General features: G+C 58.1%; 1 protein-coding gene across 13 annotated transcripts; it reads right to left on the reverse strand.

Moving 5' to 3' along the window:
- Positions 1-1175: 1175 nt before the first annotated feature.
- RASA4B (RAS p21 protein activator 4B) lies at positions 1176-24254 on the reverse strand. 13 transcript variants are annotated; one of them, XM_073215156.1, is made up of 22 exons: positions 24011-24242; positions 19343-19399; positions 17696-17809; positions 17134-17195; positions 15871-16000; positions 14021-14102; positions 13262-13393; positions 12982-13073; positions 11590-11707; positions 11195-11345; positions 10810-10874; positions 10389-10501; positions 9965-10157; positions 9608-9745; positions 8906-9050; positions 8551-8717; positions 6695-6832; positions 5384-5519; positions 3872-3992; positions 1969-2033; positions 1657-1815; positions 1176-1368 (listed from the first exon to the last, which is right to left on the reverse strand). In XM_073215156.1, the coding sequence occupies exons 1-21, from the start codon at positions 24235-24237 to the stop codon at positions 1694-1696; spliced, it is 2568 nt and encodes an 855-aa protein (XP_073071257.1). In that variant the 5' UTR covers positions 24238-24242; the 3' UTR covers positions 1176-1368; positions 1657-1693. The 13 variants fall into 13 exon arrangements, with proteins under 13 accessions (XP_073071257.1, XP_017495944.2, XP_073071260.1 ...); XM_017640455.3 differs by having other exon boundaries at positions 1176-1372; positions 24011-24241; XM_073215159.1 differs by lacking the exon at positions 3872-3992 and having other exon boundaries at positions 24011-24246.
- Between the last annotated feature and the right edge of the window lie 1151 nt (positions 24255-25405).

Genomic DNA, 25405 nt, shown 5'->3' on the forward strand with positions numbered 1-25405 from the left:
ACCAAGGGGAGGCCAAGTGACCATTCCCATCTTCTTATAGAATAGGCCTGCCCAGCACCACTGTGGAAGGGGCTGCTGGCATGTGGGGTGTTATCCAACCTTGGAGATAAGGTGGAGGGGGGAGTGGATGGCACGTTTGTGTCACACTGGAGCACTGTTAGACCTGATAAAAGGTTAGTTGTGTGGGGCAGAGACCATCAAAACATGAAAGCTTGGGGACCATATCAAGCCTGCCACTTGTTTGTGTAAGTGAAGTTTTATTGGGATACACCAGGCCCATTTGTTTACTGTCTGTGGCTGCATTTGTGCTCCAAAGCCAAAACCTGCATGCCTGGCCCTTCACAAAAAGGCTGCTGATCTCTAATCCGGGGGAATGGACCTGTGTCTGTCTTCGATATTTATTATTCAATTAGAGCCTAGACACTAAAGTTACTCATTACTTTGGTTTCTATCCCATACAGAAAAAAGCTCCATTACTCAGTTTTGTATCTAACATCACAATCTTATGCTAGCATTATTTTCTAGAATGCTTACAAATACGCAGCCTCTCAAGATGCTCTATGAACCAAACTTTGCTAAACACTTGTTTCCTCCTAGAAGTGCATTAAATATTTAATACATATTCATTCTGTATGTGACCCAGGCCCTTGGGGGCTGTCCTAGAAGTCACAGGTGAGGCTCTGAGCTTGGTTAGATCAGAGTTTTGAGAACATGCTGAAGACTCTGCCCTTCTTGTTCATTATGCTGGAGGTAAAGGTGTACCTAGAAATCAGGGGATACAAGGGTGGGGAGGTGATGGCAGAGAGGGCCTTGCTTTTGCCAAGGGGGTTGGCATGAGGGACGCTGCCAGAGTCAGGTCACGTGATACCAGGTGCTAGCTCCCTCTATGCAATCATCAGGACACTTGGAGGAAGGGCCTGTCTGGGGGCCACAAGGAGAGGACAGCTGGTGAGACAGGCTCTGCAGCCTGTGGGGGACGGAGCAACAGGACCCAAAGGTGTAGGGACAACAGCTAGGAGGAGAAAGGAGGCTCCCAGGATGAGGAGGAGTCCAAACGGGGCAATGTGGATGCAGACGCTATGTCGGCAGCTCCAGACCTTGGTTACCCCACCTGCAGCCATTGGGGTCCCCAGGCTCACCCCCCTCCCCAGGCCCCCATCATGAGACCCTGGAGCCCCAGCAGTCACAGCAGTTTATTAGCAGCAATGGGGCACCATGACAGTCAGCAGACCATGAGGGGAGCGAGGTGGGGTAGCCAGGAGCAAAGTGGGTGCTGAGGTGGAGGCCTGGTCTCCTGGGCCTCAGGTTCCCTCCTGCCTCTCTGGGTCCAAGGAATGGTGGGCTATCCAACAGTGGTTTCGGCTGGGTCTGCCTGGGCGGGAGAGGAAGGTCCCTGAAGAGCCTGGACTAGTGGCAGTGATGGCTGCTGGGGCCACAGGGGCCAGCCCAGCCTCAGAGGAGCAGGGGCTCCCCGAGCACCCTAGAGACTTCAGATAGGCAATGACGGGCCAAAGCCTTGTCAGCTCAGGACTTCTGGACCTCCCTGTCCCTGGTTCCCCCAACTCACCCAGCCCAGGAGAAAGAGACCCAGGCCCCGCACACCAGCGAGAGGAACTCAGGTGAAGGGCCGAGAACACACTGGGAGTCTCCAAGCACCTGTCAGGGGGCTCGGCGAGGGAGTGTGGGGCAGGCCTCACATCTGCAGCTCCAGGAGGTGGTTTGGCTCCAAGGGAGGGGAGCTGGCTGGGCTGGACCTGTGGGCCTCTTGGAGGCCCTGCAGCACCTGGAGAAGCTGGGCCAGTGGGTCCTCAGTGGCTGGAGGCAGACACAGGATGAGGGCAGAGCAGGCAGGGCCTCACCCGCTGGCCCCCGTCCTGAAGGCCTGAGGGGCCCTGGGCGGGGAGCCCTCGCACAGCATCCCAGAAGGGGGCTCAGGCCACCTCACGAGTGCAGACAGGAGGGCCCTACCTTCGCCAGGGCCTGTAAGCACAGAGTCTGTCTCTCTGCTGGCACTCGGCTCCTGGTGCTTCTCCCTGTCAGGAGGACAGAACAAGGGCTCCTACTGCCTTTGCAGGGAAGGCTGGGTGACTCGTGTGGGCCTGAGCTGGAGGGGGCCCCTGGGGCCAAGAGGCTGACTCAGTCTGTGGGCCCCTGTCTCAGCCCCAGTCACCTGTCTTCCCTTTTCCAGCCTCCTTCTCTGCCCCACCCCACCCCCACCCCTAACCACCATCACCAACTGTGGGTCAGTGGAAGGCACTTTGGAAACCAAGCTTGAATCGTGTCTCTCCTGTTTCAGAGGACCCCTGGGAAAAGAGCCAGTTGGGGCCTGAAAATCCTCTAGTATTACTCGGTCATGGAATGAGTTTCCTTCTCTGAGAATAGCAGACAGTGACATTTTAAGCATGATTCCCAAATAGGGTTCACCAAAGGTCCCTGGGCCTCTCAGGTACTATCCTCTGTGTGCTTACACAGAAGGAGGGTTGAGCAGCCACAGGGACCCCATGCTTGAAGTTCCTTATTTAGGAATTCTACTGGCTCAGCCTTTGGCTACCTCCCTGATCTATCTGGGGAGAGATGCCTCCCCCCACGAAGGTCTGACTGGCTCCTCCGCAGATGCCTTCTAGACCCTATGAATCAGTTCCTTACTCTGTCAGCTCATTTATTTACTCAATGTCAACTGTAAGACAGTAAATCTGTGCTGCTTTAAGCTGCCACATGTACAGTAACTTGTTACAGCAGCCACGGAAAACATTCAGCAGGGGGCCACGGACAGGCAGTGGGGTTACTGGATGGATGAGTGGTGCTGATAGAGGACATGAGCTGGAATGAGAAGAGGGGCGGCCAAGGGGTTCTGGAGGTGGGGAGGTGCTCAGGGCAGAGTGTAGTGGTTACGGCCACAGGCACTGGCTCCATGGTGGGACCCACCTGAACTCAAGGTGCCTTGGGGGGTTGGATCTTGACTGCCACTTCCTGGGTTAAATGGGAGATAATAAGAATATCTACCTGGCTCAGAGGTTGTGAATATTAAATGACTTTGTACATGAAGGACAATTAAATTGGAGCCTGGAAAAGTATGGGGTGCAGGCAGGGCAAGTTCCAGGATGTGGCCAATACAGTAAGGGTCTCTGGAAGTGTGGGTCTCAGGAGTAGACCCGATTGGGTAGCGGCTTCTCCTCTAGGTGAAGGATGAAGTCGCTAAGCAATGGGTGGGAAGGGGTGGGGAGGGAGTTGGTGACAGGGCCACACTGTCAGAGAGGAGGTGGCTGCTGAGTGTCCTGGGGGTCACTGGTGACTGTACCTCACAGGGGAGCCGTGGTTCTAGTCTGACATGAGCTTTGAAGGGTGTGAGGGAAAAGATAAACCCTAAAGAATCCATGAGGAACTAGACCCCCGGTGTGGGGCTGTAGGGGCCAGGGGCCAGAACTGCCCAGTGTGAGCAGGCTCGGGGGAGTACTTTTAGGAAGCATCAGATTGCTTTAGTGTATCCCAATGCTGGACGCACCCAGAGATTCTGAATCAACTGAGTAGGGCCTAGGCATCCTGTTTTTAAAAACATCCTGTTTTTTCTAAGCTGGAGCCAGGACTGACAACCACTGAATTAAGTGAGATGAGAGAGGGCTATCCTTGCCCTTTGAGGGCAGCATGGAAAGGCTGGGTCAGCCGGGGGCAGGAAGCATCCACAGCCCTGACCCTTGGCTTCTGCAGCCTTTGGGACCTACATCCAGACATGAGCCCCCGTTATGTTGCACAGCTCCAGGTGCCCCTCCCCAGGTGTGGCTGCAGGAAGGAGCTGGGCCTGATTAGGAGGGAGTGGGCTCGAGTCCCAGCTCTGCCCTGCTCCCAACTTCCTGGGAAGCATAAGCCTCCTCACCGCAGCATGGCCTCCATGCCCAGCAGGTGCTGGTAAATGAGCTGGGCCTCCAGCTCTTGGTCAAGAGGGTCATTCCACTCCTGCAGGGTCACTCGTGACCGCGTCTTATCACAGCCCAGATCTGGGGGGGCAGAAAGAGGGCAGAGTTGCGGGCAGGGGCAGTGAGACTCCTGCCCAACTTCCTGATGGTGCCAAGGGGAAACTCGAGAGGAGAGGGGTGACCTCAGGGGTCCCCAGTGCACAGCTGGCAGCACAGCCTGAGAGTCTGGCCCAGGGTTTCCCACACTTCCCGGGGCTCTTGAGTTCAGGCCCTGAGCAATGGGACGCCTGAGTACAGAGCATGGGACTTGTGCAAGATACAACTCAGGGAGCTGGACAACTTTCTGGAAGGCTGCCTGTCCGGAAGTGGGGAGTGGTCTGGGACTAAGATCATGGTGAGGGGAGCTGAGAGGTTTTGGGCCTTGGAATGAGCCAGCCCTACCACTTGCTGGCTTTTTGCCCTTGCTAAGCCTCAGTTTCCTTCTCCATAAAATGGGGTTACTAGGCCCTGACCCGTAGTGCCCTGAAAGCCCCATTTCACCAATGACAAAGGTTGTTACCATGAAGGTTAGAGCCAGTGGCTGCAGGTCAAGCCAACCAGCCAGTGATACCCTGGTAAAGAGTTGCCACTACTTGACCTCAAATCCAGGGCAGGGCCAAAGCAGGTGGATCAGCTTCTGAGGGCCTCCACCACACCACGCACTGGGAGTCAAGGCTTGGCATGGCCGGGAGGCCAGGCACTCCAAGCAATGTCTCAATTTTGTAAAGCAGGTACAGATAAGGGAGGAATACCTGGAAGTTCCAGAACTGTGCCATCTAGTAGGGTGGCCACTAGCCAGCCACATAAGGCCATTTTAATTAAAATTAAATAAAATTAAATTTAAAACACTAGTTCATTGTCCACACTAGTCACATTTCAAGTGCTCAATAGCCACATGGGCTGGGGACTAGCATATGTGTGGTACTGGAAGTACAGATATACACCATTTCCATCATCACGAGAAGTTCTTGTAGAAGCTCTTCTCTGCCATCCCTCTAGTGCCCAAGGCCCATGGTCCCCCATCACCCACAGCTGCCCTATCAGGCTGCCAGCGTGGGAGTGTGCAAACTCAGCCCCACCATCAGCAAGCAGTTCCTAAAGTGTGTTCCTGGAACATGGGTTCTGCAAGATGCTCACACATTGGCAAGGAAAGGGTTCCCTGTCAAATGGGTTTGGGAAGTGCTGACTTAATCTGTGTTAGAAATGGGACCTAACTCCTTTTCAGGCCTGCTCAAGCTTTCAGCATAGCCCCAAGCATCACAAACACGACAGGGCATTTCCCTAACTACCCGGTCACAGAACCCTCCTGTCCAGAGCACCTGGAGGGCTGGTGTGCGTCAGGTGAGCGCCCCCAGTCACACAGGGGCTTCCCAACCAGCGACCTGAGGCCCACGAGCAGGCACAATGCAGCAGGGCCCGGGTGTCACTCCCACCTGTCTTGTCCTTCTGGTGACAGCAGCTCCACTTGTCCCCACGGAAGACGCCGGGGTGGTAGGAGCCCAGCAGGCCACTGTTGTTGATGCTCACCTTCCACAGCGCCGACAGCCACTGGTTCAGTTCATTCACACACTGCCGGGGCACGGGAGCACTGATCTCTCCCTGAAGGGCTCACCACCTTCAGGAAGTCCTCCTCCCTGGAGCCATTGTGCCGCTCAGAGTGACAGGACCCTGCCAGCCCACTCAGCAGCTCCGAGTGGATTAGGAAAGGCTGCCCTGTCTCCCGATGGACAAACACAGCCCATGCCAGGCACTTGGCTTGGTGAGCAGAGAATGGACCAGATTTTGCCTACCACTGGGACCCCAGCCTTCACGTGCCCTTGGCAGTCCACAACCTGACAACTATATGTGGTAGCCCTGCTGTCACCATTGTTTCCCTGTGGCTCTGGGCTCGGACCCAGTAGGGAGTCCCTAGAGGGTGGGACCCCATGGATCAGATCTGTGACCTTCTACTGGCCACCCCAGACAGTCACTCCTGGGAAGAAGCCAAGTGCCCCCCACCCCCCAAACTTTGGCCTCCCTGTTCCATGTATGCCTCCCCTGGATGATTCCTCCCTCACAATGTTCCTGCGTAAATGCCCCCGGCCAGGGGCCCTCCATGACTGCCCTTTATAGGGCAGCAACCCTCCCTCTGTACTCCACACTGTCCCCTCCCTCTCTTAGCCTCCTTGGGTTCCCTTCCCCACTGGACATTTTAAATATTTATCAGTCCATCTTCCTCCCTGGGGTATAAGCTCCACAAGGGCAAGGACTTGATTTTGCCTGCCACTGCACCCCACTTTGAATCATGCCTGGAACCCAGTTGGTGCTCAATAAATACTTTTTAGATGAATGAATGAATGAATGCATGAACAGAAGAGAAGGGGACTTGAGACCATGCACCCAGAGCCACACATGGGCACAAACGTTTGACTGCTGTGTGGTGATACACACAGGCAGCAGCTCAGATCTTTGGAAGTAGTTTCCCACAAATTAGTACACTGCAAAGCTCTGGATCAAGGGACATTCCCATCCACACACTGGACTACACACAGGTCTATGTGCAGGTGCCCAGCAGGCCTATGGGAAGACATAGACATGGCCCACCAGGTACCCAGAGTGCAGGAGAGACAGAGGCCCCCCCACACGTGCATGCGCTGCACTGCTTTGCCTGACGTGGCTGATGAGGGGGTGGGAGACTCCCTCCAGTCCACCTGGACGATTTCCACAGCACTCTTCCCCTCGGCACCCCTCCAAATGGCCCACACCTTGCACTGCAGGTAGGCAGTCTGGGGCCTGCCCGCATCGTCCGTATAGATGACCTGCATGATGTGTGAGCTGCCGAAGCTCTTCTCCTCCACTTTTTCTGCTGCCCGGATGTTGGATAACTTGATGAGGGTGCTTTTCTGGGACAGGCAGGGGAAGGGAGGCTCAGAGTCCTGGCCGGGGCCATTCTGCTTCTTATCTCTGGGCCTCAGTCTCCTCTTGTGCAGCATGGGTTGGCATAGGGAAGCTGGGGTGCCTAACCCCCCCGGGAGCCTGCTCTGCAGTGACCTCAGCCAAGACAGAGTGCAGACAGATGGTGACCAAGTGCTCTGCCTCTCAGCAGCTTCCACCGTCTTGGGAGATCAGAGCTTTGGAAAAGCTCAGCACTCCCTGGGGCTGGAAAGTACTGCCTGTCATGGGCCAGGCCTTGTGCCTCTGCAATTACTCATTTCCCAACTCTCCTCTATCTTCTCAGGCTTTAAAAGTCACAGCCCATCTCCTGCCCTTCCCCAACTCCCGCCCATCATTGAATCTGATGAGATCCAAATGGGACACAGAAGCTCTGAACCTAAAACATCCATGTCCGCGGGGCCCCCCATCCTGCTAAGGCTGCATCTCCGAGCTGCAGACCTTGCTCTCCCTGCCTCTTGACTCTCGCGTCAGAGCTCAGGAGGCCCCCTCATCATCCAGGTGGGTGGTCCCCATGGCCCTTGGGATAACACCCACTCCCCAGCCAGGCATCCAAGCCCACCACCCCTGCTGGCCTCAGTGACAAGTGGAGGGAACAGTACCATCTCTTGGGAGAAATAGGGGAACCTGGATGGGAGCCCTGGGGACACATGTCTGAGCCATCTCAGGGTGGGACCTCCCAAGGGACGAAGGAACAGTCCAGAAGACACACTGCTCTGCTGGGGAGGACCTGTGGACAGGAGGCAGCGGGTGGCAGGGGGCGTAGTGCTGCACAAGGGGATAGACGGGACGTGCCCAGGGAAGGGCACAGCTCAATGTGCAGGAAGGGAGAGGGGCCCAGAGCAGGGCATGGGAGGACCCTGCTGGGTGGCCAGGCTTTGCTGAGGTTGCAGAAAATGCTGAGGGGACCCAAGAGCCCAGCAGTCACCTACAGAGCAAGAAGCTGGCAAGTGGGAGCCCTAGGCTGATGGGTCACCCAGAGAGCTCCTTCACCCCCCAGCCCCCCAGCAGCTGCTCAGGGCTGGGTTGGGCACCCCTGGAAGACCATCCCCAGAGCCTGGCTGACTGGGAGTCAGGTCAGCCCAGCTAGGGGTCAACAGGTCCACCCAGGAGGTATGTGCTAATACGTCCTCTTCTTGGGAGAGGGCCACTCACAGGAGGCCAGCCCAGGGGATGTGGTGTCTCTAGCAACACCACGGGCCTAGATCCCACTCTTTGCCTGGCCCTGGCTCTGGCCCCTTAAAGAGACCATCTCATCTAACTCTGAACAACCTGGTAAGTAGAGACCATTGTCCCTAATTTATAGGCCGAGACACCAAGGCTCAAACAGGTTGAGATACTTCCCCTAGGTACACAGGGCTGGAACCCAGGCCTCCTCTCAGTCCCTCTCTGCTCTCTGATCACCCTGAGGCACCCCTCAGCCCCTGCACCCCACGCATGAACCTGACCAAGAAGCCAGGGCTGAACACTACAGCCACTGGCTGCTCCATGTCCCCTGGGCAGAGGAGCCTCTTCCTCATCAGTGTTAAGTGACCTTGTGGCTGACAACAGGACCCTGGATCCTGCATGGATTTCTTCTCTGACCCCGGTGGGTCTGGGGAAGGCACAGGTGCCTCCAGGGTGTTATAACGCCTCGGAGCCACACCTGCCCACCTTCTCCCTTACTCACCTTGGAGTTGGGCGTCTTGGCGAAACTGAGGGCCTCCGTGGTGAGGGAGAAGTGGAGCTTCTTGAAGGAGGACATGAGGGGACCCTTGCCCTTGGTCTTGTGGATGAAGAGAGGCCCTTCTTTCAAGGGCGGTGCCTGCAAACTCAGTGCCTGCTGCAGGTCCAGCTCTGCTGGGCAGGGGAGGGAGGGCAAAATGAGAGCCTGGGTGTGAAGACAGGGCTGGGGTGAAGCCAAGGGGATCAGGAGGCTGTGGGAGAAGCTGTGAGGGGCACAAGCTGCATGGGGCGGGGCTATGGAAAGGGTGGGACAAACGGGATCTAGAGACTGTGGGCGGAGCCACTGGGGAAGTGCTAACCCTCCTTCTCCTCGATGTCCACCAGCTTGGTGATGAAGTCCTTCAGCTGGGCCACCCCGTGGTGCACGGTGGGCTGCAACGGCTCCATCCAAGCCTCCTTGGCTCTGGAAGCCGGCGTGTCCATGTTGCCCACGTTCTGGACGGCCTGGGAGTGATAACAGGAAGGGCCAAGCTCTGCTGGGTCAGGGGCTAGGCTTCTGCAGACCCCCACCCCCAAATCTGTGCTATTCTCACTGCAGAAATGGAAGCAGAGGCAGCCAAGACTCTGCTCTCGTGCCATATCCAGCCCCACTAGGAATCAGGCGCTAATGGATCACAGTTTGAGGCCTTTCAGGGCCTGATTGTTGAACCTACTGACCTTCCTCTGCAAGTTTACTATCAGACTCTGCTCTTCTCGGTACCCCTGCCCCAGCCTGGTGCCAGGCAAACAGGTGCAGCCTGGGAGTATGTAGACCTGGGGGTTAGCAGGCCCCCACTCACACTGACAGGCCGTGCGGCCTCGGGCAGCCTCCTTCCCTTATCCATGAGATTAGGTGACCGCGAGAAAGCTTTACAAACCGTGGAGCACGGTACCGAAACAGAGTACTAGTGACCTCGCCTCAGGTGTTCCTGGAACCAGCTGAGCATACACTGCAGTCCAGCAAGAGCTCCTATTCAGGACACAGCTGGGCATCCCATCCCTCCAGTGCCCACAGGCCCTACCTTGGCCAGCAGGAGCAGGGTGCGGCTGGTGCGGGCGTCCGCGTGCCGCTCCCGCAGGTGGAACAGCTTGGGCGCCATGATGGCGGGAGAGAAGAAGCGCAGGCACAGGAAGCTGGTGACAGCGATGAACGGCACGTTCTGGTGGGGTGAGGGAAAGCAGGGGGCTGGACTCCCCTAGGCCAGGGCTCCTGTCAGCCCTCTCCCCTTTGACACTGCCCCACGTTGTGCAATGACTCTGACCTTCGGACCGTCCCTGTCCTTGGCTTCTAACCGCCCCTCCCACCGCCCCTGCCCCCGACTCCCGGGGTCCCACAGCAGCCTTCCCCCACTGCCTCGCCCCACCAGCAGAGGGCGCACCTCGTGCTGGGCGCTGGGGAAGCGCTCGCGCACGCGTAGAAAGAGCTGGCGGAAGGTGGCGCGGACCACGGCTGGGCATGCGCGAACCGAGCGACTGAGTGCGCTCAGCAGCGCCCCCAAGTGGGCTCGCAGCGTCTGCGCACTGTGCTCCAGCACCTCGGCCTCGGTCTGTGGGCGGTGCAGCCCGGTGCACCTGGAGGGTTGGGAGGGCCGCAGGGAAGATCGAGGTCAGCGCCGGCACACACGACTCGCACAAGGGCTCCCGGCGACAAGTGCAGAAAGGCATCCGCCAGGGCAGGGACACAGAGATAACGCACGGGTGGACAAAGACAGACCCAGGCAGGGCCATAAACATACTCTTGCAGAAAGGGCCTGACCCTCCCCGCCCTTGCCCCTGTACTCCCAGGGGTCACCCTGGCCTCACCCTACATCCTTGACCTCCACTTTGCTGGGGTCCAGCTCCACATACTTCTTCTCCTCAAACACCTTGTCAATGATGGGGCCTAGGACGCTGTGCAGATACCGCATCCCAGCCACCTGGGGGCCACCACGAGCCTCATTGGTCCTGCCCCCCACTGCCAGCTGCCTGCCATCTCCCCACAGCGGGCCTCCCAGTCACCTCGAGCACCACCCGCCCACTGTGTCCATCCAGAAGAGAGGCAGGCACACCAGGGGAGGGCGGCTCAACAAACTGTTGCTACAAGAATTAATGAAATTCTTAGCATTAAAGGGCACTGGACACAGAGACAGAAGACACAAGTTGAAGTTCCAACTCTGTCTCTTGGTCCCTCTGAACCTCGGTCTCCTCATCTACAAAACAAAGGCAATATACCATGCAACTTCACCTTCAGAAAAGACTCCATGGACTTTGAGGCCAGAGAGTTGCTCCGGAACAGGGTGTTGGCCTCACCTACAAGCAGAGATTCCAGTGGGTAGGGAGTTGGGAGAGAAACAAGGCTTTGGGGAAGAAGACAGAGCACCTGGGGGCTGGAAACTCTAAACTGGCATCTCAGTAAAGAGCTTCCTCACTATCTTCCAACCCACGGCCCCACCTCTGCCTTCTGCTCTTTCCTTTACCTCCTAATCTGACACTTCTCCTCCTAATTGGACCCATTAGCCTCCTACAGGAGGACTTCTTGGATTTCTCCCCTCCCGTCATCTCTGAAGACCTTGGCTCCTGCTGCCCTCTCCACCAGGCCCTCAGATAGGCCACTCCCTCCCAGGCCTCACTGGTGCGGCCCAGCTCCAGCTGGAAGAGCAGGTCCAGAAAGTCTTTAGCCAGTCCCTGCCCCAGGAAGATCTTGAGCAGGCTGGTGGCCACGTCCTGGCGGCACTCGGTGCTCGTTGTCTCCTCAATGAGTGGGATCAGCTGCCCTGGGCCCTACAGGAGGCAACAAAGAGAGGCAGGGTTGGGGGACACACGGGGGAACCATTTACACTGAGGATCTCAGAGGACCATGGGGAGATGGGGGGCGCCTCCCCAAGGGATGTCCAGGGTTCCCAGGCACTGGCTCCTTCCTTACCACCCTGAGCACTCAGGTGTTTGCTCTTCACAGTGGGTTTAGGACAGGGAGGACAGGCCGACTGTTCCTGGACCCTCCCACCTTCCCTCAGGGCCTCCTCACCTGGGTGCCCAGCTTCACCTCATGGCACAGCAGCTGCACCAGGGGCTGGTAGCAGCCAGAGGGCAGAACTGTCTCATCCCGCAGCCGCACCTCCAGCTGCAAGGAGCCCAGGTTGCCCCTGGAATGGGCAGCCTGTGACCTCTCCACCAGGGACCTAGGCCACCATGGGCCATGCCGCCGCCCCACTGTGTTCACCCTCCCCACCTTGGGGCCAGCGTTAGTCTCTCTCAGGCCCTCCTCCCTGGGTCCCTGCACTGCCCCATCTCCCATTCAGTGCCAGGCTGTTTTCTCTGTTTACAAAGCTCCAACTCAGAAGCTGGGTCCACACTCCATCCACCTTCAAGACCTGGCTCCCTGCCACCTCTAGACTCCTGCGGACTCTGAGCATGACCCATATGGACATGCTCGGCTCCCCAGACTCAAGTCTGTAAACTCCCAGGGAGCATCTTCTTCATGTAGACACTTTACATTGGAAGCAAATCCCCAACCCTCATGACAACTGGCCTGGGGAAACTGAGGCTCAAGCAGGTTAAGGAATTTGCCACCTCCTCTGCTCTGATCCACTCCTAGTGAGGGCGCTGACCAAGACTCAAGTCTCTAGGCCCTTGCTGCCTGAATCACACCACGAAGTTCACGAAGTGATGCTGCTCAGCATGCAGCCTTTGGCTGCTTCTATGGAAGGGCATTTGTGCTGGACACAGCCATCCGCCCTGCCCCTCCCCTGCTGAGGGGGCAATGGGAGGCCTGGGACCTTCTGCAGAAAGACAGGGCTGAACCATTCAAGGTGGGGGCACTGCTAATCTCCAGTTCCAAATCAAGTGGTGGGCAAGGAGGCCAGAGGGCATCCTTGATAGGGCTGCCAGATTGACCAAAATAAACACACGAGACACCCAGTTACATTTGAGTACTTTTTGAATAAGTTTGATAAGTCTCAAATATCACATGGATATATTTATACTAAAACACTATTCATTGTTTATCTAAAATGCAGTTTTAACTGGACATCCTGTATTTTATCTGGCAACACTATTTCCAAAAAATTTGGAGGAGAGTCAGAGCTGTGGCTCGGGGTCACTGACTCAGCTTTGGGGACCTGAACTCTGGTCTGAGGTCTGCAGAGAAATCCTTAAAGGGAAAGGGCCTGAAGGCTTGTTGCAGAATCTGCTAGAAGGCACAAAGCAGGAGACCTGTACTGCCTCAGAGCATGAGGATATGGCTGAGTCCAGGAATACAAGGAGAGAGACAAGGCAGGATCTAGTGGGAGCCTTTGTGCGGTGGGCCAGGGCCAAAAGAAACCCTGCCTGGCCAGCCCACCTGCCTGCCTACAGGAGCTGACTCAGCCTCCCTGGGGCCCCGAGTCGCCAGCTGTGCCGCCACGCCTCAGGCACTCACTCTTCCTGCCGACTCTTGGACTTGTCGGGCTGCAGCCGGAACCAGCCCTCCTCCTGCTGCACTGCCCACAGTCTCTGGACATTGAACACCACCTGGGGGCAGGGAAGAGGCAGGGGGCCATGCTGGGTGCCTTCTGAGGGTCTCTGAGCACCAGTGGCTGGTTCTGGAAGTCCCAGGCCTCCTGAATGCCCCTCTTGGGATAGCTAGAGGGACAGAGTGGCAGGAACGCAGGCCAGGTGCTGAAGGTGGCCGGTGCAGCCTGAAGGGGCAGGATGCTCACTTTGCCCAGGAAGTCATTGCGGCTGACAAGGTCCCAGTCCCAGGCCTCCACGCACAGTGCCTCTGGGGCCCCCTCCTCCAGCTCAAACTCGAATATCTCATTCCAGCGTGGATAGCGTGATTTCTTCACAATCTGCTCAGAAAGGGGTAAGTGGGGATGGAGCCAACTCCACTGGGTTCCCTGGGCCCAGCCAAGAGTAGAGCCCACTTTAAACACCTCCCTTGGCTTCCCTGGAGGGGCTCTGATGCAGCTTCCCCTCCTGGGTCCAAGCATAGGCCCTGTAATAGTAGAGGTAAATACTTCCTGTCCAAAACCCTATTCACTTCTTAAGTGGGGAAACTGAGGCCCAGAGTGGGTAAGGCACTTGCCCAAGGTCACACAGCAAAAAGGTAGCAGACTGAACAGAGAACCCAGACCTTGCCACCACCCTCCACACAAGGGTTGAGTTCACCACCCAGGCAATTTCCTGCAACTGAGGGAAGCAGTGTGAGCAGGTGTTAGAGTTTGCAGATTAGCCCCCTCCTGCTGCCTCAGCCAGCCTGGCCAAGAAAGAGGGTGGCTGAGGCAGGGGTTGGTGCCAGAAGGGCTGGGACCCACTGTGCATCCTCAGGGTTGTCACCGTGCTTTTCTGAGCCTCCTCTGTAAGACTGCAGTCCCAACTTGACCTCCAAGGTAGAGGTGAGGAAGTGGGGGGGCAGGGAGGGCCCAGGCGGGTCCCTGAGCCTCCCTACTTCCTCCCCAGCTGACCAATGTCCTTACCGAGGTCTCCTGTGTCCGGCCACGGTAGCGCACTCGGACAAAGGGATCAGATGCCCCATTCCGGTCCTTGGGAGCTAGGTCCCTGGTGGGGAGCAGAGAATCCACTTGTCACCAAGTATCTCCAGGCTGTCACCCCACTACTGTGGGGGTAACCACACTAGACTGGCAAGCTGGGTGACTGTGGATAGCACCTCTCTTTTCTGGACCCTGATTCCCACAGTGTTCACCCCATGGATCCCCCAGATGGAGGCCTTGGCTTCTAGTAACTTGGCCACTGCAGACCAGCTGCTGCACCTACTCTGGGGTGGGTGGAGGAGGCAAGTGCAGCCAGGGAACAGCCCAGGCAGAAGGCCACCCCCACCCCCTGTTTCCAGCACAGCCCTGAGCAGGGACCACTTCTCTGAGCCTCAGCCTCCTCATCAGTAAAAGATAACCCCTAAAACTGAGATAATGGGCTTCTAAAAGCCCTGCTCTGAAGTATCCCACTATTTGAAGGGAGGTCTTAGTGAGCAGCCCCACTTAACCATCCTGCCCTCTCCCCAGATATAATCCTTTACTAAGCCCAAAGCTGGTGTGGCACCCAGCTTAGAACCCTTTGTGGAAGGATGAGGCCCACCCTCTTCCATTTGCTATAAATGTTATTTTCTGCTCTTTGCCACATTTTAAGTTTTATGCCTCTTGTGCCTGCTTCTCTTTCCTCCTCAGAACCACCTCAGAGAATTCCAGAGCTTGGCCTTGAGCATCTGCCGGGAAAGATGAGGAGAAAGTGTTTCTTCTGCCTCTGCAGCAAAGGCAGCTTCTTAGGCCTTCTCAGAATCCAGCAGGGGCCCGAGCTGAGGAGGAGGGAACGAGTCCCCTCCCACTCTAAAGAGAGGCCCTTCCCCGACCCAGGGGTTCACTAAGAGGCTGGGCTGGCCCAGCCACTGTGTCCTCAACAGTCTGGGCAGCGTGTGTGAGCCTCTGTGCACGTGTGTGGGCGCATGGGCATTTGTGCCACAGAGCCGGGTGCCCGCAAGACTGAGGGAAACGGGGCGGGCAGGGGGACAGCCTGAGGGAGCAACTGGGCAAGGCGGGACCCTGACTCTGCTGGAGTCCGGCCACTTTGCATCTGCCTGTGCCTCTTCCATGTTTCAGCCCCAGGACAGAAATAAAGGCCGGGCACCACAGTCCCCATTTTCAGGAGAACGAGCTTCTTCCCAGAAAGGCCAGCCTTTACCAGTGGGCCACGCTCCTACAGAGGTGCTGGCTGGGGCCGCCCTCCACCCAGAGGCAGAAAAGGACTCTGTCTTTTCTGAAGGTGGGCTGGAGCCAGAAAGGCAGGCACTTCGTGTGTGACTCACACTCAGGCCCAGACAGGAGCGGACCTGCAGCTAAAAATACCCCGGCGGGGGTGGGGGGTCCCCGTCACAGGTGACTCAGGCCCACCATGCCATCCGAGTCACTGTCCCTCCTGGGGAGAACACCACCCCTCCCATCTGGGATTTCCTTCCCCCATCCCACTGAAGATCCCCCCACACACATATCAGGCCAAGTGCATAGTGGGGTGAGACCCAGGGGAAGCCCAGTCTGGGTCCCCCCAGCTGTATGATCAGAGTCAGGGTGCCCCCCCAAGCCCACCACCCCCACTGCTCTGTGATGCCTAAACTTCCGCCCAGAGCTTCCCCCTTTCCCCCCCCAGAGGCCCACCCTCCTGAGTGCGTTCATCTGGGAGACGTCCTCAGGTGGCAGACACCTCCCCAGTCTGCCCCAAAGTGAGCCCTTGGGGGAGGAGGTGTGGGTCAGGAGGTAGAGTGGGGAGGCGGCCCGGCATCCACAGCGGGGACCCACTTCGGGCCCCCTGCCTGGCTCACCTGGCCTCCAGCACGGAGCAGCGCAGCCGGTGGGCCCGCGTCCCGGTCACCACCTCCAGGCGCAGGTGGATCTCGCCCTGCACTTCCTCATCAGGGTCGACCTCGGTCAGGTGGACCCACCCGCTGAAACCTGTGGGGCTGCAGCTCAGCCAGAGGCCTGGCCCTGGCCCTCCATGCCCTTCACCCGCAGCCCTGCCAGTTGCCACAGGGCCCAAGGCCTGCCAAGCTCCCAGTGACACTCGGGGAAACAGGCTCAAAGCTGAGCAACAGCAGTTGGAAGAGCCGAGAATTAGATTCCAAGCTCAGTGACCCGTGTCCCCACTCCTGAGCCTCACTACTGTGTCCTCATGATTGAGCTGCATTTGGCTGCCCTGACCACTCCTCATGGGACGTTCTGACCTTGGGTTCCCCACCCTAAAACAGGGGGAGAGTGGCTCTCACCTCCGACTTTTAGGAGGAGGACCTAAGTTCAGATGTGGAAGTGACAAGGGAGTGGCATGATTAGGGCCCCTGGACCCCAAGGGGCTGACCGGGGTTGGCGGCAGGGGAGGCCTGTGGCCTGGCAGGGGCCTAGAGGCTTCATGAGTCAGCAAAGTGTCCCCCCTCCCACATGCCTGCCCAGCCTCACAGACAGGAGCAGGTGCATGCTGGGGAGGCCCCGTGAGAGTCAGAGGCGCTCAGCCAACAGAACTGGAGCATCTAAGAGTTGCCGGTCTGAACCTTCATTGGCAGATGGACACTCAGCCCAGAGAAGGCAGCACCTGCCCCAGGTCACACAGCAAGCCTGGGGCAGCGCTGACCCCTCAAAACAACATCAACATCCTAGGTATCATCCAAGGGGCTCTCCAGCCTAGCCCAGCTCCAGGCCAAGCCCTAAGACTGGACAGAGCAGCACTGTGGCCAAGGCTAAGGGGACCCCAGCGGGGACCTAAGAAGACCACCCAATTGGGAGGAGGGGTCCCTATACCTCAGCTGTGGAGCATAAGGAGGCTCCTTCCTCTGCCTGCAGAGGCCTCACTTGGATCCCAACACTAGCAGCCCTCTTTGCCCTAGGGGGCTGCAGTCTCAACCCAAGGGTAGAATGGGGCACAGGGCGGAGAGGCCCTTCTGGGGAGGGGACAGCGGCTTTCCCAGAGCATGGGGCCTAAAGCAGCCTACAGGAAGGGATTCTGGGCCGGAGAAACAGGGACTGAGCAGACCAGTGGGTGGGGGGAGGAGAGGAGAGCTGTGGGGCAGGCCCTGGGTTCCCTCCAGGGATCTTACCCTTGGGGTGACTGGCCAGGGTGTCCCTGGTAAAGCAGACCTTCCCAATCACATCGTCTCGGCTGGAGGGTAGAGAGGGAGCCAGAACTGGACAGGGCTCTGCAGGGAGCCCAGGACCCTCACCAGTTCAGGGCCCCTTTGGGGAGCAGGGAAGCTGACATTCCAGCCACTTTCAGGAGCCCATTGGAGCAGAGCCCATGGCCCTTGTAGGCCGGGGATTCTGGTCACTCCCGTGGGGCATGTGATATATTTCTGTACACAGACTGATATATGTACCCCAATGACACACATGATCTCTGGCTGTCCTACCTCACACCCCCACTCACATGCCCACAGCGCTGTGCACCTGTGTCTGTATTCCCACACATGCACATATATGATGTGGTGTGAACACGGTGAAATGCACACATACCCACACAATCAAACCCTGCATCCTTCCAGACCCTTCTGGGCTCCCCTCCCTCCAGGCTGTAAAGAGGATGCAAAGTGACCAGCAGTGAACAGGCCAGGAAGGGGCAGATGGCAGGGTCTGGACCCCAGCTGCAGATGGGGGCTCACCCACCTGAGGGCATCCTCGTCCATGACGTAGAAGGCCACTGTGTGGAAGGTGGGCGGCAGGTGCACTTGATACTCCTCACCCCAGAAGGGGCACAGGGTCTTCCACACAGTGGCTGTCCTATAGGAAAGGATCCTCAGGCCCTGCCTGGGCCACCTGCAGGCCCTGGGCTGTGTGACTTAAGCCCACCTCTCTCCAAATGCCCCTCCACCTCTGGGAATAGCGACTGCTCTGTTTGATGATTTTCCCTGTCCTGGACTCCACTGTCCACCACCAATCAGTCCCTTCTGACCTTCTTCTCTGCCCTGGGTGGGGCATGGGGCTGCCTCTATCAGGCCATTTTCCATTTGGGGAAACTGAGACCAGAGTTGGCAGTAGTTGGCCTCAGGTCACACAGCAGGACAGTGGCAGAGCCAGGACGAGAAGTCTGACCTCCCAGCTTCACCCACTCCTCATGCTGAACAGACTTGCTGAAGGTGGAGGCAGGGGAATGGCCAAGTTGGCTCTGTAGCCCGAGAGTCCTCCTGGGGGGCCCAGGAGCCAAGGTCCAGGGCCTAACCCGCAGAGGTCTTGTCTGGGCAGAGCCTCAGCCGCTTTGGCCAAACTGCCCAGGGCAGAGTCTTCAACCCACAGGACTCAGCAAGGTTTGTGGATCCAGATGAAGGCTCAGGGGATCGTCTTTCACCCCAACAACTTCTCGGACAGATCACTTAAACTCTGGGGCCTCAGTTCCCGTCTGCCACAGAGACAATCGGGGCCATCACATCTCCTCCCCACTTGGTCTGGAGAAAATCTAGAAAAAGGCCTGGGGGAAGAACTGTGAGTCTGGCAGCCTGGGCCATCGGCCAGCAGCGGGTGCTGAGGGGGGCAGAAGAGCGGCATGGCTGTGGCCTTGAGCTCTGAGGCAGAGCCTGGCTGAGGGAGCGGACAGGACGGCAATGACCCTGCTGGATCACGGAGCTCATGGAGGCAGAGACGTCCAGAGGAAGTGGCCCTTCTGGGTGCAGGCTGGGGTCCCCCAGCCTGGAGAGGAGCAGTCTTTCTGGGGGATCATTTCACTCAGAGAGAGGTCCCCCAGTTATAGCAAGGACCAGAGAGGGGAGGAGGAGCTGCAGCTTTGTGGCTGCAGTCTGGCTTTGTCACTTATTAGCTATGTGACCTTGGGCAAGTGACTTAATCTCTCTGAGCCTCAGTTTCCTCATCTGTAAGTAGGACTTAATGACATTGTCTCTAGCTCATCGTGAGCACTAAACAGGCTGGAAAGGTTTAGCCTCACAGAGCCAGTACTCCCTACATGACTGCTGCTGTCACTAATCATCATCTGTCCCTTTTGGGGGCTGTAAAGATTGTAAAGTCGAGCAGCATTGGTGCGAGGCCGTTGGCAGAGTGCCCAGCCCACAGCAGATAATCCTTGGACAGGCATGAAGGTCAGTGGTTAGCAGGACAAGCTACAGGTGAATCTTTCTCACCTCCTAGCAGGTGCGTCAGGGCACAGTTGGGGGAGGGGATTAGATCCCCTAGCCATCTCCAAACAAATTTCGCACCGCTTCCTCCGACCCCAGGTGTGTGAGTTGGTATGGGCCAGAAAGGAGCAGGTGCCTCCCGGGAGCCCACCTCACCCGCCCTCGATGGGAGGCAGGTGCAGGGCGGTACCTGATGACCGGCTCATTGTCCACCTTCACAAGGCAGTAGGGGTCACTGCTGCCAGTGCTGCAAGACAGGGGAGAGGAGGGCAGATGGGGGTCCGGCTGTGGGTGAAGCCAAGGGTGGGGCCTCCCGGGAAGCTCCCCTTCTCTGGGCCAGGGGTTCAGTGACCCCAGGAAAAAGACAGTCAAGCCTGAGGCACCAGGTCCTGGGCAGGAGCCCAGAGCTCATCAGGCCAAATCATGTGCCCACCCTCAGTCTGAGAGGCGGGGCGAGGTTGGGGGAACTCCCCTGCCATTGTGCAGCAAAGGAAAGAGGCTGTTCACTGCACCCCCAACCCCCCAAAGAAAAGGATGCTTCTCCTTTCAGCCCACTCCCACGGCCTCAGCCCTGCCCACCCCAGGGAGGACACAAAGCCTCCCCAGGCATGCCCCAGATACCCGCTGCCCTCAACACCCAAGTCAGCACCTTCTCTCTCCTCAGCCTTTTCTCCTGCCATTCCTCCTGCCTGGACAGCCCTGCCACTCCTCCCAGCCTCAGCCCGCCACCCCACTAAGAGCCTGCCCTGTCCCAGAGGCAGGGAGTGAGGTCTCCCTGGCAGCCCCACTGCTGAGCCACCCCTCACCCCCATCTCAGGACTGCTAGTGATGGATGGTCACCAGCTGCCCCCACCCCCCAAACTAGGAGCTGCCTAAGGGTGGGAACCACTTCTGTGTCCCCAGGGTCTAGCACAGGACTCGGGCACAAGACGGGGTCCTGTGAGTGGATGAATGAATGAACAAATGTAACAGTCTGCCCTCCACTTGCCAGCCATCTGGCAAAGATGGAACGGGGAAGGCAAACCCAGAACTGCTTGGTTCTACTGGTCTCAGTTGCGGGAGGCGGTTCCTGGGGTGAGGGCAGCCCCGCCAGGCCCAGGACTGGTACTGGGCAAGAAGTGGGAGTGAGGCCTGTCTCCAGATGCGCCTTCAGGTCTGGCGTCTATAAAAAGGACATGGATTTGCATGTTGGAGCTAGGCAATCCCAAGGCCTGCTTCCCTTCTCAAAAGGGGCTCTTCCGGAAGAGGAAGCCTCTAAAGACAAACATCTCCAAAGGTCAGTGCCAACGGGAAATGTCTGCTAAGACTTGGCTTCCCACCCAGCACAGTGGGATGGACCTGTGATGCCAGCTCACAGGGCAGCTGCCCTGAGTCCCTGACTTGATATGAGGGCCAGCCCCTGGGAGGTGTTTAGTAATGTCGGCACTGCTCCTCGGCCTGTATCCCCCTCCCTCAGCATTTAAGTGCCCCACCCTTCAGGGAGCCCCTTGGGAACACCCCAGTTGCATCCCCCACCCCAAAACCAGGGGACTCCAGACATCAATCAATCAGGCTGCTATGCACCCTGGGAGCAGGACTGGGTGGCAGAGCCCAGGAGCTGCACATGTATTTGCACAGGGAACATGGAGGAAGGAGAGAGAGGTTGGTGTGGGTTCAGACCTTTGGAGGCTGCCGCCCACCACAGGACCCCTGTGTTGTAGGCAGAGCCACTGGGGTGGGCCTGGAGGCAGGAACAGACCCAGCTGTGGGGGGAGCAGCTTTGAGCTGGGTGGCTGGATCCAAGGGGTATGAAAGGGACAGGGTCAAGAGTTATCTAAGGCCAGATTGAAGGACTGGGGCCCAGTCATGATCCCTGGCCAGCTGCTGGGACCTGCACCTTGCCCAGTGCCCTCCACCCTGCTGACCTTGGGCTGGTCCCCTCGCCCACTTCTCCTTCCCCAAGTCACTTGCCACCATGGGCCCAGCTGGCCATGTACAGGGCCTCTATATTTAGGGCCTTGGCAGTTTCCAGGCTGAGGAAGAGGAAGGATCAGGGCAAACCCCAAAATAGTCCCAGGCCTGTTTCCAGGGCCATGAGCATGAGAGCCAGTGGGTCACTGGTCAACCTGAGACTCAGCTCCTATCTAGCTGAGTCTCCCAGGCACCCAGGGATGGGACACATGGGAGGAAGCACCACAGGATTTGGCAGGCTGTGAAAGGTGTTGGTCATCAGGAGCACAGCTGTGCCCTGGGCCCTTCAGAGCACTAAAAACCCATGTGCTGGAAGGCAGGTGGTAGCTGTGTGATAATGGCTCTCTCCTCAGAACTGTCTCAGTCAAGATGGGACTCTGTGAAACGTAGTGAGCTCCCCATCCTCAGAGGTGTACAAGCCCCAGCTGGAAGGGATGCTGCTCAAGAGACTGTCTGGGGGCTGATGAGGCAGTGAGACAGGCTCACCACCACCCCTGCCTCCAGCACTCAGTGAGGACCTCCCATCATCTTTAACCCCTGCCATCCCTGAACCAAACTTGTGTGTGGCATTTTCAAGGCTGGGTCCCCACTGAGTGCCACAGCAAGCTTGTAGCTTGCTTAGGTCCGGCCAAATTCTTGGCCTCTTGGCAGCAGACAAAGTGGATTTCAATCCTGACTTCTTTACCTACGTGCTATGTGGCCTTGGCAGATGACTTCTACATCCTGAGCTTCAGTTTACCCATCTACAAACAGCATATCTACCTTATAGGGCTAATAAGAAGATTAAATGGAAAGGTCCTCAACACCTCTCTTTTTTCCCTACTAGGGATCAGATGTCCCTCAGGGCACCTGGATGCCAAGAGGAAAGAAACATGGTCCCTACCCTGTCATGGGAGTAGGGCACCCAGGAAGGAGCAATCACTACCAAGGGCTTCGTTCTAACTCCAGTCGACCATCTGGAGGCAGAGAACAGGGGCAATGAACCCTGCCTGAGGGCACCAGGGAAAGCCAGGGAAAGGAGTGGAAATTTGAGAGGGGTCCTGAAGGATGAATAGGAGTTTTCTGGGGGACTCTGAAGAGAACTTGAAGGCCCCTAACTTGTGCAAAAGCAGGACAGTGAAGGGCAGTAGCCCAAATGTAGGAGATGGAGGGGATCACAACTGGATGAAAGAGCTGACAGATCAGAGCTGTGTACAGCAGACACTCCCAGAAACACAGAGGAAAGGAGGTGAAGAGAGGAGAGTAGGCAGGGGGCAGGCAGGGCAAGGAAAGAAATTCAGGAAGCAGAATCAACAGGATTTGGTGGCCCCTCCCCAGGGATGGAGGTAGCTTGCCCAGAGACCTGAGGTTGTGCAGAAGCCAGGCAGGGCTGGGCAGGAAACTGGGCACCTTGGCACTCAGTAAGCACAGTCAGGGCTTCACCGCCCTGAGTGAAGACAGCCTAGAGCCAGGCACTAGGGCCAGTGCTGCAACGATGGGGAGAGAGGCGACAGACAAGGGGCTGCTCCTCCCAGCTGCCACCAGCCAGAGCAGGCCAAGCTTGACCTAGTTACCAGTGCCAGAAAGGGGGGAACCAGGACTTGGAGGCTAGGCCTGGAGGCTGAGACCCCTTTCAGAGCTCATCTGCCTCCCCACCCCCAAGACCCCATTCTCAACTCCTGCCCCACCCCCAGAAACCCACCTTGAGATGCCCATGCAGCCCCCTCCTTCACCCATTGCCATGGCAACTGCTGAGCCTGGCCTGGTCAGGCCCAGGAGGCCTTGTGCCTACGATGCACGCAAGCAGGGAAACTCACAAAAGCCACTGTAATGGGAAAGATGCCCTCTCCTCTCCTACTGCACCCCCCTGTGCCACCCCGCTGCATCCAGGAGCTAGCTGAGGAGCCCAGGGAGGGGAGGCTCCAGGCCAGCAGACTTTGGACCCTATGCTGCCTCCCGGGATCTCCTTCCCCGGCCCTCGGCCCTCTAGGTAGCCAGTGCCCCTCCAGCTTGGTACTTTCCACACAAGGATTTCCACCTCCACTTTACAGAAGGGGAAGCTGAGACTTCAGGGACAGGGAACTGCCTAAGGCTGCTAGGAGAGAGCCAGGGATCAGATCAGGCAGCTCAGGGCTGGGACCTACTGAGGATAGGACAAGGGTTCCTGAAACCTCCTCAGATCTGGCCAGGGACCAGGGAAAGCCGGAGAGGTCACTTAGGCGCCCTAGACTCAAGACCTTGCTCTGCCACCTGAAGCCAGCCTTTCACATCTGAGCCTCGGCTTTCTTACTGTAAAATGGGCCGATGATAACTGCCCTGCTGGGTAGTTGTGAGGATTAAAGGTGATGGCTCAGGTAAAGCTCAGGACACAAACAACACTTCCCATCCAGCCACCTCATCTTGCACCAGCTGGCCACCCTACCTACTCATCCACTCTTCTTGCCGGTCCCTCCCTCCACAAGTGCACAGCAGGAAGCCCCGGGGTAGTCCCTGGGCCCCAGGGCCTGTTTTCAGGTGCACACTCCTGGGTGCTAAAGGTTCCGGAACTACTGACGAAGACCCCTCAATTCTAGGGGAACACCCCCACCTCCTCTAGCTACACCCCTGGCAGTTCACCCAGACACGAACCTACCATGTCTCGCCTCACCCCAGCTCCAGTCCCATTAAAACCCCTTCCCCTTTTGAGCGGCAGTTCTCTCCCTGCCCACTCACTAAGGCCCTTACAGGTCCCCGCCCCCCTCTCCAGTCACCCCGGTCCGGTGCTCTCAGCAAATCTTTCTGTCCCCATTTCCCTGCCAGTCCCCCACCGCGACCACCCTCGCCACACCCTCGCCGCTGATCTACTTGTGGGCGGGTCGTGTGGACCCTAGAAAGGTCAGGGAGTGCTCCTCCCTGAAAAGTTGGGGCTCCCACCCCCGGCCGTGCTCACATGTCCTTGGCGGGCAGGTTCTTCCCCTCCACGATACGGATGGACAGCGAGCTGCGCCTGGCCATCGCGGTCCGCGAAGCGGGGTCCTCGTCGCGGGGAGATGCACGCCAGGGTCCCGGGCAGCGGGCGGCGAGCAGGCTGCGGGCCGCGGTCTGGGCGCCGCGGAGGGCGGGCCGCGCCAGGCAGGGGCGGCGAGCGCGGGGGCGAGGGAACCACTTCCACTTCATTCACCCCCGCCCGCGCCCCTCTCACGTGCGGGGGACACTGCGCCCTGGCGGGCCAATCGGCGGCAGGGGCTCCCCGAAGTGGGCGGGGCAGGCCCGGGCCGCAGCGCTCACTGGCGGCCTGGGCGGGGGTAGGGGCGGGGTCTTACCGTAGTGCTGCCACCTGGAGGGCTCGGGGAGCACTGGCGGGCGCCCTTCTGGGCGAATTGAGTCGCTAGGGTTCTCGCGCCACAGGTACGCGTGGGCGGCGCGCGTGGGCCGAATGCCAGTCCCCAGGCGCGCAGGGCCTGTGGGCCAGTGTTTGCCCGGAGGCTTGGGTAGGTGCAGAGACACGTGGGGCGGGGGTGGGGGGCGTTCGAGGAGGATCGTCCTGGCCCCCTGCGCCCGACGCGTGGGAGGCCCTGCATAGGTGTAAGCTGAATGAATAAACAGCGGGATGAACTTAGCAAACAAAATGAGTGTTTGTGTTAGAGCCGCCTGCACCCAGAAGGAGACAGCGAGAGCTAGGGCGGCCCAGAGGTTTGGAGATCCCGCATTCGAGTCTGAAACACTTGGATCATTTTTGAGAACCTGCTTGAGCGGAGGGGTCTTTCTCAGTTGTCCCTTCATTGACGCCTCCTTCAACCCCCTGCGGTGGAAATCTGGATGAAGCTCTCAAGCTTCCAGAGGGAAGATTACTTGGTGGATGTCTCACAGCTGGCCCCAGGCTTAGTCTGTCAGATCTCCACGACCACGGGCCTTTCCACTGGAGCACGATCCTGCTCCCAAACTCAGTGTCCAGAGCTGAATTTCTAGAACTGTGCCCCTTCGTGGTTCCAGATCTGGAGGTCACAGTTCTGGGGCCGGCAGAGCAGCGACTGGCATGGGGCAGCTGTTTGCCGTGGAGGGCATTGCCCCAAGCATGACTGCATGCAGACTTGGGTCCCAGACCCAGTTTCACCACTCCCTTGCTGGTTGACGCGGGGCAGCTCGCTGACCTTCTATGAGCTGGTTCCATTTCAGCACCTGCCAAGAGGGAGAAATGACACCTGCCAAAGGCACCCAGGAGACTGTGGGTTGGGGGGGGTGCCTAACACAGGCTCTATTTTATGTTACAGTCTGTTTTCTTTTCCTGTTTTGTTATTTATAACTAAGTGTACACCTCACCAAATTCAGAAGATACTGAAGACTT

Source organism: Manis javanica, chromosome 10, assembly GCF_040802235.1.
Source record: "Manis javanica isolate MJ-LG chromosome 10, MJ_LKY, whole genome shotgun sequence".
Taxonomy (NCBI): Eukaryota; Metazoa; Chordata; class Mammalia; order Pholidota; family Manidae; genus Manis; species Manis javanica.

Bases quoted from the DNA above. Each gene is read 5' to 3' on its own strand.
- RASA4B (XM_073215156.1), bottom strand. From the start codon at position 24,237: ATGAAGTGGAAGTGGTTCCCTCGCCCCCGCGCTCGCCGCCCCTGCCTG. The intron at 17,810-19,342 runs GTACCGCCCTGC...CCTTTCCTATAG, and splicing joins GACAATGAGCCGGTCATCAG to GACAGCCACTGTGTGGAAGA. The intron at 9,746-9,964 runs GTGCGCCCTCTG...TCACCCCACCAG, and splicing joins TCCCCAGCGCCCAGCACGAG to AACGTGCCGTTCATCGCTGT.